Source organism: Chionomys nivalis, chromosome 1, assembly GCF_950005125.1.
Source record: "Chionomys nivalis chromosome 1, mChiNiv1.1, whole genome shotgun sequence".
NCBI classification, from domain to species: Eukaryota; Metazoa; Chordata; class Mammalia; order Rodentia; family Cricetidae; genus Chionomys; species Chionomys nivalis.
Genome location: NC_080086.1, coordinates 136437131 through 136457336, shown reverse-complemented (window position 1 = coordinate 136457336; position 20206 = coordinate 136437131). Strand labels below are relative to the sequence as shown.

General features: G+C 47.5%; 1 protein-coding gene across 1 annotated transcript in view; it reads left to right on the top strand.

Annotated features, from left to right (window-relative positions):
- Positions 1-20206, top strand: part of Dpysl5 (dihydropyrimidinase like 5) — an 84629-nt gene that overhangs the window by 48262 nt on the left and 16161 nt on the right. The window contains exons 3-6 of the mRNA XM_057787636.1: positions 14080-14238; positions 14828-15007; positions 15802-15870; positions 18582-18626. Coding sequence (XP_057643619.1) covers positions 14080-14238; positions 14828-15007; positions 15802-15870; positions 18582-18626 — 453 coding nt within the window. The remainder of the gene's footprint in view (positions 1-14079; positions 14239-14827; positions 15008-15801; positions 15871-18581; positions 18627-20206) is intronic.

Sequence of the window (20206 nt, the reverse complement as noted above, 5' to 3'; positions counted from 1 at the left end):
TGGCGCCCTTCCTTAATGGCGTCATGGCATTGTAACCACTTAGTTGTGGGACTAAATGACGGTCCTAGTGTCGCGGAAACAGACAATGCACAGCGAGTAAGTGGGGTTACACGCACTTCACTCTGAATTGCTGGTCAACCCTCCTCTTGAGCATCTGCGGACAGCCTGGGCTTTTTCTAAGCATCCATATGGCCTGCTGGTCTGTAAACTTTCCCACTTTGAGATTAGAAGGGGCTCTGTCAAAGAGCAGGGTGACAAAGGGTCTCTCTGTGCCACCGTACTCTAGAGCCATTTCCACAGGCCCCTTGGCTTCTTGAGCGCTGGCAGCCACGTTCCTTCTGCCACCCAGCTCCCTTTGAGGACCCGCTCCGGTCTCCATGGTAACTGCATGTCGAGAGACAGCGCGGTGCTGGGGCTTTGTATTAAACACAATGAATTTAAATTGGGTGCTCGGCTGTGAAGATAATCATTCTGGATCAGAGAGAGGCCCCAGGCTCCTCATTTCATAATTTTAAATGTTGGTACAATTCTCAGGGTTAGCCCTGTAATTCAGGGCCCAGCCACACCCTCTCCTCTAGGTTGGCTACAGCTAGGTCTCATTTTGAATTTTGGAAGTAGGGAGCCCCTTGGTCATGTGGGGCTCGCTGGAGCTGAGGGATGACTAAACTGAGAGGAACCTGGAGCTGTGGTCAGATGGGCTGTCTTTGGGTCTGCTTGTGTGATGTCCTCTAAGCCCCACTATAATACGAGAGGAGTAGCCTCTGCCCTACAATATATTTTTAAAATGTTGACAAATATAGCTAAAATGAATGTCCCTACTTTAACCATGGCTATGCATATCATTCTGTGGGATTCAGGCACATTCATTTGGACACATTGCCACCCATGTCTCCAGAGCTCTTTGTCTTCATTGCAACTCCCCATCACTAAATGCTAGCTAACCTCATTCTTTCCTTCTTGTAACACAGCCGTTCTACTTTCTGTCCCTGTGGTATGACCACTCAAGTTCCAGGGCTTGTCCACAGTGGGTACTTCTGTCCCTTAGCATAATGCCTTCAAGGTTCAGCCGTGTTGGAGCATGTCAGAAAAATGCTCCATTGTGTGCACAGACCACATGTTCTCGTCCCTCCCAGCTGTGACTGTGGAGTCTTGAGTTACCTCCATATTTTAGCTATCATGAGTGCTGTAGACGTGTGTATGCATGTCTGTTCAAGTCCCCACTTGTAATTACAGAGTGTTTTCATTGTTGTTGAGACAAGGTCTCACTCTGCAGCCCTGGCTATCCTAGAATATACTATTGTGTGACAGAACTTTCCCTGGGGAGACCAAACACACACAACTCATGATTCCCAGCTAGGAATCCCATGAGAGACATACCACCAAAGTCCAACTTGGTGGGACTTTGGGGTTTTATTGGGGTTACTTTACAGGAGTATGGGGAAAAGTTTACTTACAGAAGCAGAAATGACTCAAAAACAGCTATATCACTAAAACCCACCCCAGCATGGGTGACAGCTCTCAAAGCTAGGGACCTGGAGCACACTGCACAGCCTGCAGGCAGCTCAACAGGTTAGAATGTCCTTTCTGGGGTGTCAGTTGGCCTGAACCCCTTCCTGGAATCACAGCTGGTCAGGTCCCAGAGCCCTCATGGCAGCTTGGCTTGTCTGAGCATCTTCTCAGCTTTGTTGCTTACTCTGGCGGGATGGGACCTAGTGAGTCTGGTCAGTTTCAGGAACTTCCTGAAACTATTTTGAATTGTTACTCTGGTAGGGGAGAGAGCGCTCTAATGAATCTGGTCAGTTTCTGGGACTTCCTGAAACTATTTTGAATTGTTTACCTACTAGGTTAAAGAAACTCCCTGCAAGCCGGGCCGTGGTGGCTCACGCCTTTAATCCCAGCACTCGGGAGGCAGAGGCAGGCGGATCTCTGTGAGTTCAAGGGCAGCCTGGTCTACAAGAGCTAGTTCCAGGACAGGAACCAAAAGCTATGGAGAAACCCTATCTCAAAAAATCTAAAAAAAAAAAAAAAAAAACTCCCTGCAGGATGGAATGTTAAAATCTTGCAGGAAATTTATACAACTATGTAGACCAGGCTGGCCTTCTACTCACAGGGACCCATTTCTATGGGAAGGTGTACATTACAATTTCCAGCTTATAGAACTTTTAAAACAAAGCTTATCTTTTATTTATTCTTTGGCCATTTCACACATGCACACAATGTGTCTTGATCACACTCACCCCAACCCCTCCCTTCTACTCCTTCCATACCTCTCAACATAGCCCCTCCCATCTTCGGGATTCTATCTTTTTTAACAATCATTGAGTCCAGCTGGTGCTTGTCACCTTGAGCATGTTTGGTCACCAGTTACAGCAAGCTCATGCATGTAACGGCCACATCGTGACCAGAAGACAGCATCTCCCAGCACCCCCTCCCCGTCTTCCAGCTTGTCCTTTCTTTCCATCCTCCCTTTCACAGTGTTCCCTGAACCTTGAGGGGATCAATACAGATGTCCCGTTTAGGGCTAAGCATTCAATGGTCGCTTATTTTCAATACTTTGGCTAGCTATGAGTATGGAGCCATTTTGAGGATCAAAAACAATAGTAAATATTAAGAATGCTGCACATAGTAGACTATTATTATTACTATTATTATTACTATTTGCTGAAGTTAAACCCAGAAGTTACTGTCATAATAGGCTAATTATGATTACTTCAGTGAGGGTGATGTCAGGCTGTGTCTGTCTCCCTGGCCAGCTTTGTTTATTCTGTGACCTTAAGGGAAATGTCTTAACCATGTGTGTCGTGCCTCACTGTAAAAACCATACGTGCTTTTATATTCCTCCCACCAATTGATATATTGATATTTATGTTTTCCTAACTCCCAACATGGGGGACTCTTAAGCCCTCTGTGTACATTTCCTTGTTAGCGGTCTATTTTAAGGAAACCCTGACACCGGGGTGGGACAGCTCGAGGCACGTGACACCTGTTAGCACAGGAGAGCGTGGGCTCGGGAGTACAAATGTCCAGATCGTAGCCTGGCTGGTCTCAGAAAATCTGGGATGACGGCAGTGTCTGCCACTTGTTGAAGCAACTGTGAAGACTAAAGGGAGGGACCCACTCCTGGATCTCTCCATGCAAGTAGCAATAAAGGATAGGGTCTTGGAATGGCTTGGGGTCTCATTTCACCAATCCGTCTGTAGGAAGCACTCTCTTGCTGCCCTGGAGCCATCCAAGTATGAGAACCTCAGACTTGGGACCATCTTTCACTGTCCCTAATCAGACTCCTGCCCATGGTCCCATTGCCAGCCCAAGGCGGCTGCAGGCCACGGCCCCAGCTAGAGGCAGTTCCCTTGGTGTAGGGGAATGTGTATCGGAGGGGGAGGAGGACAGGAGCCCTTGGCTAGCCTCCTTTAGACCAGTGTAGGTTCTGGATGCCCCCAACAGCACTGTTTATTAAAAGATGAAGGGAGAAGAAAGAGTGGATTTCATAGCTGAGCCATAGCGATTTGCTACAGGCCGTGGGTGTACACCTGCTGAGCTGGAGCCAGGGCTACTGAACAGATAAGATAAGCTCACTGGCTCTGAGTGACAGAAAGCCCTGCTTTTTACCCTCTAAACTCCTGGAAGCTAGTGAGTCTAGGAATACCAATGCCTTGGTTCCTATAGCTTTGTGCCGGCTGGGGCTCCTCAGGAACCCTTTCTTGCTACTCTCCCTCTAGTTCTTGTCTGCACCTTTGACCCAACACTGTGTGACTGCCCGGTGGGTCTAAATCCAGACTGTCCTTTCCTCTAAGCGCTAATCTTTTCCCAGGAAATCTGTACGCCCACACAGCTCTGGGCACCAACTCAGATGCCCTCAAAACAAACCAGGATCCTCACTTGTAGCAACAGCCATTCCTCTGCCAGGAATGCCTCCTTCAGAGAATGGTACCACATTCTCCCAGGCTGTAGCTTCCTTACCTAATGTCTTAGTGTCCTTCCATGCTGTGAAGAGACACCATGATCACGGCAACTCTTACAAGGTGCTGCGGTCAGTGCAGCCTGGATAGCCGAGACTGGCGGAGATGCCGGGATTGAGACACGGAGGCTTCTTTTCAGGTGGAAGAACAGCAACCTTTATTTTGCCCAGCAACCTTTTATACCTCTACTCCTTCTGTGGAGACCCACCGGCCAGAAAGAACACAAACATCCTTGTCAGTTACAGACCACAAGGAAGTTCCCCTGCCGGTCAGGGGGAGTGAGGGCAGCTGGATCACAACAAGGAAGACATTTAGTTGGGGTTTAGTCCATTATCGTCATGGCAGGAATATGGTGGCAGGCAGGCAGACATAGCACAGAAGAAGGAGCTAAGAGTTCTACATTCAGATGGGCAGAAAACAGGAAGAGTGAGTGAGCCATTGGACCTGACTTGAGATTCCAAAACATCAGAGCTTCCACACACATACACACACACACGCACACACACACACACACACACACGAGCACACACTCCAGCAAGGTCACACCTCCAATAATGCCACTGAGTCTGTGGGACTGGATTTTCTTTTTCTTTATATGCATTTCTGTTTTGCCATGGGTTTCGGGTTCCCTGGAACTGGCGTTACAGACAGTTGTGAGCTGCTGTGTGGGTACTGGGAGTTGAACCCGGGACCTCCGGAAGAGCAGTCAGTGCCCTTAAGCCATCTCTCTGAGCCATCTCTCCAGCTCAGCTGTCTCTCCAGCCCTTACAGGGGCTGTTGTCATTCAAACCACCACCCCAATCAGAGGACATTCACTGCCACAGCTGAAAGTCTGGTTCATGCCTGCCAGCCTAAAGTTTCACCCTTTGCATCCCTGCCTCCATACATCAGCACTGCACTACAGTTCTAGAAAAGGAAAGAGCCTTGAGGGCTCTAGGGATATGTCTCGTTAGTCCTTCTTGGCTCTCCCTGCTCAGCTGTCTCAGCCTGCTTTCTCTTGCCCAGATCCTGGCTTTGGGAGGTCCCTGTGACTACCCTAAAATGAATTTTCATGTGCTTTTCTTCAACCTCATCCTGGGTCACACCAGCTTTCAGGGAGTTTGGCCTCACTTCCTGTTCTGCTAGAAGTCTGGGACCAAGAGTGTGCGCTGCCTCAACCCTCCCTGTCTCCTCCTGTATCCACACCCCGTCCCAAATGGGTAGCAAGTAGTAGCTCAGCCTAACCGGTGTGAAGAGCAACTTAGCTTCCTCCTCTGACCAATGGGGGTAGTGCACCTTTTTCATAGGTTGTTTTCAGAAATAAACAACTATACAATAAGTGTTCGATTATGCAACTATCCAGGGTTTTCATCTCCACTTGAATCAGCCCTCTCCCATTTTACCTAAAACACCCTCCCCTGCACCCCCTGCACATTTGATCCCCCTCTCCTGGTATTGTTTGTCAACCACTCAGTTCATTCAGCCTCCCCCTCCACTTATTTTCCTCCTCCATTGTCAAAACTTGCTTGTTCAGGGAACCTGCTCCACATCTGCCCTTCCCATCCCCGTCCCAAGTTCCGATCGGTCATCCCCACGCTGCCACTGAACTCCCGTACAGCCAGAGTAACATTCTTGTCTGATTGTCATGGTCCTCCTCTGTCACCTGAGGCTGGCCGTGGCTGCATATAGCTTATAGCCAAGAGCAAGGAGAAACCCATTCCAGCTCCTAAAACAGCCTCTTTCTGGGCGGTAGACATGTCGAGGGATGAGAGCAGAGCCAGGGTTCTCTCTCCAGGAGTTCTGAGGCCCACACTCCCTGAGTCCCATCGTTGCTACCACTTCCGTAAATACAGGTTGACAACATTGCTAATTGCACGAATTCCAGGTTAATCAAGGTTCATGCACTTGGTCTTAATCCTTATTTCCTCAGCCTGAACCAAACAGGTCTGTTCTCCATCCTCTAGCTGTGCCTCCCGGCTTTACACACCACTTCCTACTCTGGTGGTCATGCCTATTCCCTGCCCCAATGTGACCTTCCTTTCCTCAGGTCCTCTTTTGAAAGTGACGTTCTCCATCATCCTTGAGGACTTTGTCTTATACTGGCTTATATTCCCATAGTCTCCTGAAGTCATTTCTATTGGGAATGAGCTTTTTCCCCTCAGTCTGTTTGCCAGTTGAACTCTGCTCCATACGGTATTCATATTCTTGTTCCTGAAGCCCCAGCTGCAGAGCACAGAGGACAAATGATGCTACTTCCAAGTCCCTGCTGCACACAGTCACAGTTTACTGGGCTCCCCTGTGCAGGCACAGAGTTGGGTACTTGACACACATGATACCACTCAATTCTTTTTCTTTCCCCTGCATTAGTGTGTTATATGCGGTCAGATTTGGCAGCAAGCATCCACCCCTGCCCCCAGAGTCATCTCTCCATCTCTTAATTGTTGTAGTCACCCCCATGGGGGCTATAGGGCTATAGTCACCCCCATGGGGGCTATATTCCCCCCTCCATGTCTAAAGTGAGCAAATGGAGTTCAGAATGATTAAAAATGGCTCACAGTGTAACAGCTACTAAGTTACAGAACTAGGGTGCTTTACTGAAAAGTCAGAGTTAAACAAAAGCCAAAAGAGATAAAAATTTATAAAGTTTATTTAAAAATTTGTTTTGAAAAAAAAATAAAGTCAGATTTTCCCATAATGCCAGCCAGTCTCAAATTACTATGTAGCTGAAGCCGCTCTTAAACTCTTTCCCATCCTCCTGCCTCCACCTCCCAAGTGCTTAGGTTGCAGTGTGTACCATTGTTTCTGCCTCTGAAACTAGGATTTAAGCCTCCATCTGCACCCCTACCCCAGGTTTAATTCACGCTGGGGTACTCTTGCTTCTAGGTTTAGCATTTTCGTTCTTGAGGTGTCAGCCTACACATTAGGAAAGTGTTTTCCCTGAAGTGCATCATGAACGAATGCTACCTGCATCCTCTGCAGAAAGCTGAGCAGATGAGGTGTGAGTTTTAGATACAGGAATGCTCCGGATGTGCACACCGCAAGGTCATAACATAGTCTACATAGTAAGTTCCAGGTCAGCCAGAGCTACTACATAGGGACACCGTGTCTCAAAAACAATCAAACAGAAACAAAACAAAAATACAATGCCGAGAAAAAGCTGGTTTCCAAGAAGGCCGCCGAGCAACTGTGGAAGTGAAGGATGTTACCCCAAGCCCCAAGTATTATAGAAACCGCTTAGCCGGAAGTGAAGGATGTTACCCCAAGTATTATAGAAACCACTTAGCTGGAAGTGAAGGATGTTACCCCAGGCCCCAAGTATTACAGAAACCATTTAGCCGGAAATGAAGGATGTTACCCCAAGCCCCAAGTATTACAGAAACTACTTAGCCGGAAGTGAAGGATGTTGCCCCAAGTATTACAGAAACGACTTAGCCAGTGGTTTTTTTCAGTACTTAGAGAATGTGAATTTTTTTTAAAAACAGAAGATTTTAATATGAAAGAAAAAAGCAGTTCAGCGATTCTTGAGAATCGTAAACAAATGATAGCTTCAGCAACTGCGTGAAGATGCATTTGTCACTAGAGCTCCACTGGCCTGTTTACCGTTGCTATAATGAAATACCACAGGCTGTATGATTTATACTCAAGAAAAGGCTTAGGTTGGCTTGTGATTCTTGAGGTCCAAGGCCAAGGGGCTACATCTGGTGGTGGCCATTTTGTCAGGAGTATCCTAATAGGGTGTTGGGTGACACACAGCAGGAGACAGTGAAGACAAGCAAGTGGCTGTGTATTCTCTGGTCTTTCTCCCTGCAACACTGCAGTGTTAAATCACGAGGCCCCACTCCATGACCTTGTCCTAATCACCTCCTAAAGCTCCCCACCTCTAAACACAGCAAGGGGATTGTTTCTGCCCTTTCAGTATCTCTCAGTGGGGATTAAATTTTAACACACAGACCAGTAGGAAGTTCCATTCGAACTATATCCAAACCATAGTAACATCAGATACTTGTCATCTGAATCTCAGTATATATGTAGCATGAATTCTAATTGGACTTAGTAAATAAAAACCCGAAGTTAGATATTAGGGGGTGAAAATAAAGAGATCAGAGAAGCAGTGCAACCAGACATAGAAAAAGATCTTTTATATCTACCAAATCCTCAGGCCAAAAGGGCGATCCTGTCCTCAGACTGCATCCTCAGACTGCACTGAGCTCCTGTCTCCTCCCGCATTATATTCCTCTCTCCACTCGGCCCTATCACTCCACTTCTCCAGCTCTCTAGTGCTGGAATTAAAGGCATGGGCTCCCAAATTACTGGGATCATCTTTGTGTGAGCTCTGTTTCTCTTATAGACTGGATCAATTTCTTGTAGCCCAGGGTGGCCTTGAACTAACAGAGATCCATCTATCTCTGTCTCCCGAATCCTGGGATTAAAGGTGTGAGCCACCACTGCCTGGCCTCTAGTGGCTTAACTCTCTGCACTCTGATCTTCAGGCAAGCTTTATTTGTTAAAACACAAACAAAATATCACTACATATAAACTCCCTGTAAAGTGGGTTTTCCTCAGCCCATACATCTCTGTAGCAGTGTCTCAAAGTTTCCCTTGCATACACACCCCTGTGATCCTGCACCTTTTCCCTAGAAGCCCGTGTTTTGGACTTGACTCAAGTGCCAATCAACAGAGGACAATGTTGTTTTGCCTTGATTTGTTAATTCTTGGCCTTGGATAAAGACAGCCACATTGGATGGGGAAGCATTGTCGGAGTGGGTCAGGGGAATCACTATAGGAAAGTGGAGGAAAGAGTGAGATCTGTAGCAGTATGAAAGATGCCAAGAGCATATCCCTTCAAAGCTCTTTTACCTGAGAAAGCTAAGAAGGACCAACTCCTTGTTCCTTCCCGTGTCTGAAAAGAAACATATCTAAATGACCAGTAACTATGCAGTTTGCAGAGCGGGTGCCTGGTAAGCATGCAGACCCATGCATTTCCCCATAGCATGGTCTGATGGAACGGCTTTCTGACATATGAAGATAACATGCACAAAAGGTTCAACTTTACTACCAGTTCCTACTCTTGGATGACTGAGTCATAAAGTGAATCATCATTAAGTATGATTAGTGGTTTTAGAGAACAAAGAAGGATAGCGTTCCTGGGCATCAAATAAATCCAGATTGACCCAGCAGTATGCCTTACATGTCAAGAACAAAATATCAGTAGCCTTTTCGAAGTCATAAAATTGTGTTTCACACTCTGCCAAATGTGCACAGTGTGGATGTGACTGCTGGTTAGATAGTTCATGTCCACATTAATTGACAGAGATGTGAAATCCTGCAATAGGATAAAAGTCTTGCCCACATACACATGCCAAGGCAGGAAGGCCTGGTTAGACAGGTGTGTGTGTGTGTGTGTGTGTGTGTGTGTGTGTGTGTGTGTGTAAAAGGCTTGGATTGCTAGATGGACAGTTTTGGTCAGCCATCAAGTTCAAGGAAGCCCTGATGGGTTCTGCTTTTCCCGGGTCAGGCGTGGTTGTTGAAGGTCTGCAGACTCTATAAAATTACACTCCCACTTTCTGCCAGTGTGCATCTGAGTGTGGGCTCTGCTCACACAAGCATGAGGGTCTTCAAGCAGGAGGTGAAACAATTAATGTCCAAGGAAACAAGTTGCCAAAGGATGCGGACAATGTGATAGCATCATGGACTAGATAAATACAGAGAAGTGTGTCAGCCTCGGAGTAGGTAATGGTGGAGATTATTGGGTCTATCAGAATAAATGATATTTCATTTGGAAAGTACCTCAGGTTGGAGAGACACTTAGCAAGTAAGTCACTTGCCACAGCGTGAGGACTGGAGTTCAGATACCCAGGACCACACAAAAGGCCAGGTAGGTGTGTCAGGTCTCCTATAATCCCAGCTTTTGGGAAGTTCAGTGACAGGGGGAACCTTGGGGCAAGCGAGCTAGGTAGATTAGTTAAATCTGTGAGCCTTGGGCCCAGGGAGAAACTCTGCCTCAGTAAAGACAGTGGAGGGCAATTAAGATGCCTACCTGATGCCAATCTTCGGGCTCCACATGCAGCCACACATATGCAGATGTACATCTGAACACGCACGTGCATGCATGAGAACGAACACATGCACACACGCGTGCAAATGCGCATCTGAACACACTGATTCACACATATGAACATGAAACCACATGTGTGCACACACTATAGACACGTACATACCCAAATATACAAAGAAAAATATCTCATCGGGGGGTGTACCTCAGTGGTAAAGCAAAGGTTTAACACATGAGACCCTGAATTCAATCTCTTACCCTGCCCCCCAAATGGTATTCTTGATAAAAATAAAAAGTTTAAAATATCTGAAGCAGGCCTGGAGGGATGGCTCAGCTGTTAAAGGCTAGGCTCACAACCAAAAATATAAAATATCTGAAGCAAAAAATATGAAATTATCAGTATCTGGTAAATGTATGTGGTAGGTTACATGGGCAGCTATTTTATCTTCTCTGCCTTTACTCTGCATCTGAAATATCTGTATAATATTCTGTAAACATCTGAAATAACTAACACATTTTACACATGGAGACATGGCTAACTAAGTTTAGTTTTAGCTTCTTCCAAGCAGATTTGTATAGTGCATGTTACAAAGATGATATTGCTTTTAGTGTATGTTGTAAAATTGATATATCCCATTAAATAAATTTTAGAAAAGAAGAAAAAACAAACCACTCAAGACCAGTCACCCCAAAACAGCCATCAGTAACATATTTGCCTGCTTCCTCCTGCATTGCACGGAGTCTGCTGCTTCACTCACTGAGTATTGCTCCGTTACTGCTCAGCCTCTCTGCTACTAGGGCTTCATTTACTCGACCATAGCTAGAGCCATGTGGGAAGAGGGATCCGACTGAGAAAATGCCCCCACCCAGACTGGCCTGTGAGAGGCCCATCTCACTGTGGGTGGTGCCACCTCTAGGCTGGTGGTCTTGGGGTGTACTAGAAACAGGCTGAGCAAACTGTGAGCAGCAAGGCATGGCCTCGGCATCAGCTCTGCCTTGAGTTGCTGCCCAGGCTTCCTTTGATGGTGGACTGCTATATGGAACTCTTTCCTCCCCAAGGTGCTTTTGTGCGTGGTGTTTCATCCTAGCAGTAGAAGCCCTAAGACGGCATCCATGAGCATCATCTTACTGCCTTTGGCTAAGTCCACAACTCACCTAAGCAATGCTTTTTGTGTAAGTAGTTATGACATGTGACAGGCCCACAGCCAAGTATCCTTCCACACATCCTTCTGGAAGCATCGGGAGCAGGACAGTGCCTTGCTCCAGTGTTGTCTCTGCAAGGCCTTCAAGAAGGGGATGATACAAAGGTCTGTCACATCTGTGATGCTGTCCTGTTCTTATGATGGAGCCCAAGGCATTCATCCTGAGCATCAGAACTGTGCCTGTTTGAAAGACTAGCCGTGTGTGTGTGTGTGTGTGTGTGTGTGTGTGTTGCCTGTGAGGGAATGTACACCTCCCAGTGTCAGGTAAGCTCTGAGCCTGCAACTGGCGGGGAGAGAGTTTGCTGAGCCTGTGAACTCTGTTTTGGAGGCTGTAGGAGGCCTGCAGGAGCAGTGGTGATAGTGACATTATCAGCACACCCTTCCAAGCAAGCCTCCCACCGCTGCTGCCCAGGGGGCGGGGGGGTGGGGGGGGCGGCGTCAATACCACGACTCTGCATACTTTCCAGAACTCTTCAGTTCCTATTGTTAGACTCCAGTGGAGTCTGCTTGCGGCCTTGGGCAACTTGTATGCCTTTCCTACAGAACTCAGAGGCTGTGTCTGCCTAGAGCCCCTTAATCCATATCCACACCACTGTTGGTCCCTGGAATTCCCTGACTAAAGGCCAGGAGCCCTTCCAGGATCCTCACAAGACTAACCTCTCTTCTTGGGACTCAGAACACAACTCTGTGCACACTAGGTCTGAGGATGGCATTTTACAACAATGGACAGAGTTTAGATCTGTGTGCTCAGCATGTATCCAGGATGGAAGCTGTCGAGAAGGGTGTACTCTGGGGAAAGTCAATTTCTCTGCATTGTAGCTCAGTTTCAGAGGCCCTTGTAAGATCCTATTTGTCATGGTGGGAGAATAACGGTTTATCAGCCTGATCTGTACTGTCGTGTACTTGAAGACTTACGAATGAATCGCTTTTCCACCCTTGCCTCGGGGGTTCTAATTTCTTTATCATTGTGCCCCCCCCCCCCGAGTCCCTTTTTCCCATCCCTGGCTGCTGCTGTGTGGAAGGGGTACAAAGGACAGCAAGGAGAATCAAAGAAGAACAAACAATTTAGGGTATACAACGCTGGTATACCAGACTCTCCCACATGCCTGTGGACAGGCAAGAACTGCAGGGCAGGCCAAAACAGAGAGCATCCACCTCCTGTGAGCATCAATCAGCCTGGTGGGATCCAGCAGAACCGGGAACAGAAGCCAGCTTGTAAAATTACAATCTGTGCCCCATCCCCCTCCTCCCCCACTTCCCCCACCTCTGTTCCACCGTGTAGTACGCGGAGCTACCGCCCTCTGTTGACTGCTTTGAGCAATGCAGGAAGTCAGACCACCGAGGTGTTGAGATTTTCCCTTAATTGTTGTTCGGTTGCTAGACTCGTTTCTCTTCATGCCTTAGTCCTCCCCAGCCATGTCTCCTGTTTGTGGTCCGGGGATTTGACTTTTATAGAGAAGGCAGCTTTTTCAGGCTTTTCACCCCTCTGAAAAAGAATATAATTAAGTTCCAGAAGTGATATTGGACTTTTTCTTCCAATTGCCCAACCAGGAAGCTAGCCCCATGTGTGAAGAACCCTCTCTTGGCTATGTTAATCATAACAACAGGGTTTGGGAACAGCACATTTATTATTCAAAGCTCCCTTTGGGTGATGTCAGCTTTGGAAGCTCACAAAGTTTTCTTTTTTGAGTAATGGGGGAATTTGTTATAGACTTAGTCATTTTTCCTGGAGGGTTTGACTTGTGATTGTGAGCAAAGCTCCTAAAATTGTCTTTTTAGGGACTGACAAGATGGCTCAGTGGTCAAAGTGTTTCCCTCACAAGTGTGAGGACTAGAATTCGGATTCCCAGAACCCAGCCTCAAAGGTGGAGTTAGGAGATGCCAGAGCAGACCTGCTAGCCAGATTGGTTTTCCCAGCAAGCTCGGGGTTTGATTGAGACACCTTGTTTAGTGGAGAAGATGGAAGAGCAATAGAGGATGATTCTCAGCATTCACAATGAGTCTCCACACACATGCACACCCCATACACACACTTGTGCCCAGATGCAAAGATGTATACACATGCACAAGAAATGGAAAAAAAATCTTTTAGAATTAGTAGCTTGTGGAGCCTGTGAATTGGGTCATTTTTCACTAGTAAATTAGACGTGCATCTAAAAGTGCTCTGTCCCAGACAAGACAGAAGTGAAGTGAATAGGCAGATCTCTCTGAGATTGGGGCCTACAGATTACCATTTCAAGACAGCCAGGGCTACACAGAGAAACCGTCTTGAAAAACAAAAATTAAAAAAAGAGAGAAAGAAAAGAAATGAAGCTGAGATGCTAGGGGAGAGGGAAATGAGGACAAAGGAACGGATGTTGAAGATGCAGTTGAATCTTTAAGTAAAACTGCCTCATAAAAAGTGACAAAATAAAACAATTCTTCAAAATATCACATTACACACTATGGTTTAATGTATGTGTATAACTAGATCATCAAATTTTGTGCATGAACCCTTGATTTTGCTTCACACCATAACATATGTACATATACTCGGGCCTTTGATTGTGTTGTCTATATATTGAAGTCAGCCAGAAGTCACTTGGAGGGAGACCCTGCTGGGCAGGTAGGATCTAGCCTTGTGACATGCTAAGTGCGTTTTCCAAAGGACTGAGCCAGAACTCTGCATGAGGAAGGAGCAGCTTTGTTTGCTAGACCCACAGTTCTAAGGAACATCATCCACCGCTCCTCTCCGAACCACCCCCGATGGCCTCCCCAGCCTTGCTGCGTTTGGTCTTCACCATCCCCGCGGTTGTTCCGAGTGCACCTGAGCACCCTGTCTCACCTTGATAGTGGCGTGAGTGCAGGCAAAGCGATAACAAGACGACCTTTGCCCTTGTTCCTTCAGGCGGCACTCGTTGGAGGCACCACCATGATCATCGGCCATGTCCTTCCTGACAAGGAGACCTCCCTCGTGGAAGCCTATGAGAAGTGCAGGGGTCTCGCTGACCCCAAGGTCTGCTGTGACTATGCCCTCCATGTGGGGATCACCTGGTGGGCACCCAAGGTAACAGTGCTGATGGAACCCCACAAAGGAGGCACCAGTGGTCTGGTTCACAGAGGGGGGTGTAATTGAGCTGGCTGGGGCCTGATGCTCTTCTGGGTGTGTGAACAATGCCCCCACCACCACTCCCCAATGTGCCAGACATTTAGGAGCCCATAAAGATGGTGGGGAGGGGGACTGTCCTGCCGAACTTAAAGAACCCATTGTCCTGCATTCGCAGAGTCCCAGGCCATGCTCCAAACTCAGGAGCATTGGCTCCTCGCAGTGACTGCTGGGGCTCAGTATGTTCTGATGTGTGCACGGGGTCCCATGAACTTCCAGTGGGGAGGAATGCCAAATGGTCGGCTCACTCACTGAGAGCCAGTGGTCGGCTCAGGCACTGAGGGCCAGTGGTCGGCTCAGGCACTGAGGGCCAGTGGTCGGCTCAGGCACTGAGAGCCATGTCCTGTGTGCACTGATTGGTGCTTACAGCGCTGAACCGAGGCCTGAGACGAATTAGGCCTGGCCATTCTCAGCATTTCCTGGTCCATCTCTTCACCGGGCCAGCGCCTGCTGGTCCTCCTTGGCACTGACTTTGTGTTTTGCTCTCCAGGTGAGAGCAGAAATGGAGACACTAGTGAGGGAGAAGGGGGTCAACTCCTTCCAGATGTTCATGACCTACAAGGACCTGTACATGCTTCGGGACAGTGAGCTCTACCAAGTGTTTCATGCCTGCAGGGACTTTGGGGCGATCCCCCGAGTTCACGCTGAAAACGGGGAGCTCGTGGCTGAGGCAAGTCAGCAGTGGAGGTTATTGGGTGGGGGTGGGACCAGTGGGCACCGTGTTCAGGGGCACCCTGATCATTTGTCACTGTCCTTCAGGGTTCAATAAATCTAGTAGTTAAATGATGTGAGATGTGGACATCTGGGGTGCCAAATCTTGGTCTGAAATTCAAACTTTAAATATACATATATATGAAGATATATATGTTAAAATATATACTAAAATATTTCTTTATAGTTCAAGAAGTTTCTTAAGTCTTAGGTAATAATTTAGTGTGAATGTCATGATATTTAAATTCCACTATAGCAAAAATAATTTAGAACATCTCTTGGGAATATTTTTTGAGGTATAGCATGCAAAAATAAACATTAACATTCCATTTTCCTAAACCTCTCCATCAGAACTGTTACAGCATAGAAGTCTGTTCTCTGATACAAAGTGGGAACCCCTTGGTTCTCCTAAGTCTTGGGGTGAAGCTTGTCTTGAAGTCGCTGATACCAGAGACATGTGTTGAAATTTCCAGAGACAGCTCGGACTTTTAAACCAACTAATGGTGTTTGTCTTCGGTGCCCACAGCTGTTGCTTAGCAACTGGGCTGTATTTTTAAGAATAAAAGGTATTGTCTAGTCATTAAGAAGTGAGAAGGGAATCAAGAGAAGTTTACTGCACGAGGCCCCTGAATTTATTCTTTGGAAAATGTGCACTATGGAAGGAAGACATGCCTGACACACTTACTGTCCCTTGAGGTTTGGTAATTTCTTGTATCTCTGTAATTCAATTGTCTCTCTTGTGCTATTACTCAGGGTGCTAAGGAGGCTCTAGATTTGGGTATCACAGGCCCAGAAGGAATCGAGATCAGTCGTCCAGAGGAGGTAGGAGAAAATTCCTGAGTCTATGGTCACTTTTTTTCATGTAGACTTTCTGTATTCATTAGCTTTCTGTCACTGAAAATAAGCCTAAGAGAAAACTATTATTGTTGTTATTCTTGTTATTATTATCATTTTATTTATTTATAATTTTGCACACACTAATGGTTTCAAAGAATCCAGTGAATGTTTCCACTTGGTCAGAATGTCATGGTGACAGGGACATGTGGCAAAGGAGAGCTATTCCCTTGATGATCAACCAGGAAGTGGCCAGGAAACTACCAGGGAAGACCCATCCCTATGACCTCCGTCCTCCAGCTCAGCCTCACCTCATGTTTCTAGAAACACCACCACTCTCTAGGGACCAAGAATTCGTGTCAGGAGACAACGGGAAACCGTCACACTCATGCAGTCTTTTGGAGAAATGTCAAAAATACATTACATAGCAAGTTTGGAATCAGCTTGGGCTACATGAGACCCTCTAGCAGAATAAAGGAAAATAAAATTATATCATTTGCATAGGGGAAATATATGTTACACCATTTTTCCCCATAGATGAAATTCCCATCTCGAAGCTTCCCAGGGAAAACCAATGTTGAGGCTACCTTTTTTGGAAAGACAGGATAAACCCCGCCATGCGCCATTTAATTCTAATCTTGAGACTTTGGGGAGACTATTTTAGGGTCACTTTATCCAGAATTGAGTGCCGTGGCAAAAGGGACAGAGCCTTCATGTGTTCGAAGAAAGATTAAGCTCCAGAGTCTGCGTTCTGGAGATTCACTTCTGACTGAGGAGGACTTGGAGCCTTCCCACCTTCAAGCTCGTGCCTGTCCATGGTCCCTCAGACTCTCCGCTTCTCACCAGGGTGAGAAGGAAAGGCACTGTGTGCACTGATTGGGAGTTGACTTGGATGGCCAGTGTCTGCTGCTGAGAGATCCTGCTCTGGCTGGTGGAACCACAGTTGATAATGCCTGCTAGTGCTAGTACCCTGTTCCGACAGGCTCACCCTTTGAAGCAGAAAACTACCACTTTTTTCTTCAAAGCCCAAAACACAGAGTAATGGGAGGGTCATGTGGAATCTGTATTCCCAGCTCCAGCAAGGTTGAGGCAGAAAGGGTTCCAGGCCGACCTGGACTATATAGCGAGAGCCTATCTCAATCAATCAGACATAGCGGGGTAGTAGTTGGAGCTCCAGGAGACCCGATGTGTGATCCTACTATCACTCAAGAGCCAACATGGCGTACCTTATTCCTGCCTTTATCCTGTCCCTGTTGGCCACTAGTTTAAACATAGGTCCTGCTGGGGCACCTCAGAATCTGTAGAGAAATAGGCACCAGGGCTGGGAATGTAGCTCACTGGTAGATGTTTGCCTACCGTGCATGAAGTCCTGGTACTGTACCCAACTCCACGTGTAACACCTACAATGAGAGGTGAAGGCAAGAGGATCAAGAAGTTCAAGGTCATCTTCTGCTATGTTGTGAACGTGAGGCCGGACTGGGTTCCTGGAGACTCGGAGCACTTGATTCATGGGGTAGATCTGTGACAAGGTTGGCGAGGGGCCAACTCAGACTCAGGCTTGAGCTGCCTGTGCCGGGCAACAAGAGGAAGAACAAGGTTGTAGTGACAACAATGACTGCTGCTGTCAGCATCTACTGCTCAAAAGGGACGGGCCTGAAAAATAAAAATAAAAGGGATGGACTTGGGTCTGTGCCAGGGCAGACTGGCCATCCAGAAAACATCTGGCAGTATCTAGATGGACCTGGGTCTGTGCCGGGGCAGACTGGCCATCCAGAAAACATCTGGCAGTATCTAGATGGACCTGGGTCTGTGCCGGGGCAGACTGGCCATCCAGAAAACATCTGGCAGTATCTAGAGATGTTTTCAGTCGGCCCAGCAGGGAGGGTAGGGAGAGTGATGCTGGTATCTGATGGATAAAGTTGAGGAATGCTGCAAACCATCCAGCAGTGTGCAAACAGCTCCAACCACAGAGAATTCTTGGGCTCCAGTGTCAGTAAGGCTAGGGTACAGGAACCCTGATGTAGGCTAATCTCTGTCTGGATATCTGTACTGCATTTCTTTTTTTTTTTTTTTTTTTTTTTTTTGAGACAGGGTTTCTCTGTAGCTTTGGAGCCTGTCCTGGAACTCCCTTTGTAGACCAGGCTGGCCTCGAACTCACAGAGATCCGCCTGCCTCTGCCTCCCAAGTGTCCCAAGTGCTGGGATTAAAGACGTGCGCCACCACCGCCCGGCTGTACTGCATTTCTATGATAGTCGTTGCACTAGCAGACAGGGAGAGGTGACACTCTACATTGCTGTTTGTTTAATATCTTTTCACTGCCTTAAGACCTTCTTAAAAGTATGTTATCACTTTGTGTATGGGGGGAGGGGTGCTGCAGTACATTTGTGGCTGTTAGAGGCCAACTCTGTTGATCCCAAGCAACAATTTCATGTCACCTGGCTTGCCCAGCAAGCACCTTTCTAAGCCCTGAGTGGCATCCACCAGGGTGCACCTGGTATCCTAAATCCTGGGACTCTCTTTCCGTGGAAGTCCTAGTGGTTGGGGTCTGGTGCCCCTGCCAGAGTGTTGCTCCTATCCACAGCCAGTCCTTGTGGATGCAGCCAGTCCCTCTGCTGTGTCAGCTGCTCCAGCACTCTCCCTGCAGCTGGCTTGAAGGAGGTGGTGAAGGCCGGTTCCTTATTGTCCCTTGTTGTTAACAGCTGGAAGCTGAGGCCACTCACCGGGTCATCACCATTGCAAACAGGGTAAGTAGCCCCCATCCTCCACACTGGGACCATGGTGTGAACGTGTTCTTGTCTGGAGGCCAGTGCCACAAGTGGCTCTCAGGACCACAGCTGAATAGATGGACATTAGTTTCCAAGTTCTGGTGTGCATCCTGCCTGCCCCAGCACTCCGCCCTACCCCTTTGAGCTGATGAAGGGCTGAAGCTGTGGAAGCTGAGATTCATTGCTCGAGTATAAATGGCTTAGGCAGTTATCATTTAACCCTGTGCTGCTGGGAACTCTGTTTTCCCCGCTGCTTTCCCGGGTTCGGTTCAGGAAAAGCCCTTAACAAAGCACTGGCAGAGATTGGTGGGAACCAGCTAGAGATGGCGCCAGAATCCAGAACCTTGCTCTTAACTATTAAATATGTGCATTCAACCACATGCCTGTCATGCCCCCCTCTGATCTCCCTCATTATCTGAAATCGGGATGATGGTATCACTTACTCTGGAGAGTTCTTTGTGCCTGGGAAGGACCATCCTTTTCTGCAGGATGTCGCTAAAGGGTTTGATTTGCTCAGATAATCTGAACCACCGGCTCTAGAAGGTTAGATTTCCAGTGGCGTGGTTCCTGGATGGCAAAGTCATCACCGTGGGTCCGAATTACAGATTCAGATAAACAAGCTCTCGAGCTCCAGAGAGACCCAGCCAATCAGAAACTGGGATAGTGCCCAACATGCTGTGTTGAAAGTTTGTCTTCCCTCAACCTCATGATTCTAATGAGGGCTCCTGCTTGGAACCTTCCCCTCTGGCCAGGGCTACCCAGAAGGATGTAAACGCTGAAGTGTGGTCTTAGGATTGTAGGGGACAGGGAGGCTGCATATCACCAGCCCTAGGATTGATCAGCTCACACCAGGTATCTCAAAACCCCTGACTCCTAACTTGATAACCAGTAAAGACACAGAATGGCATCTTGGAAGGTTTCCTGTTAGCTCTTGGACCTTGTTGCCATGACAACAGTTATCTTACCAAATACTTCCTGATGGACACCCAGCCCACAATAAGGAAGGGTCTGACCAACCGTCAGTCCCTTGGTTCTTAGCGCAAGCATGCCCAAAGAAATTAGGCCGTGGGCTATGTTTGCACAGTTCTGTAGAATAGCTGATGCATCTGACAGTCCAGATGTTTACAAGATCAGTTTTGTCCAGCCCACCCAGACTCCGAGCCTGGTTTTTCTCCCGAGTACATTCTGTCCGTCGATAAAGCAACCTTCAGACTGCCAGCATCGGAATGTCAGGTTTAGAATATGACTGTTTCTGGGTCATCATGTTTGTGAACAGGAAAAATGAAACAGGAGAAAAAAAACATGAGATCAGAGAAAATCTGAGGTTTAGACTCATCCTCTGCCACCTAAGGTCACCCCCGCCCCCCCCGGGTTGGTGGTCCCCGATGCTAGCCTCCATCTGCAGCCTCTTGTGTACTCGGCTCACCAGCCCTGCATCCCGAGTGTAAACTACCATCTAGTCACAAGTAACGAGTGACACACAGGGATGCATGTCGGTGCAGGACTGAGAGAAGGGTGGTCTGGGGGTGTGGCAGCTTTACAGGGGCAGGTAATGCTAC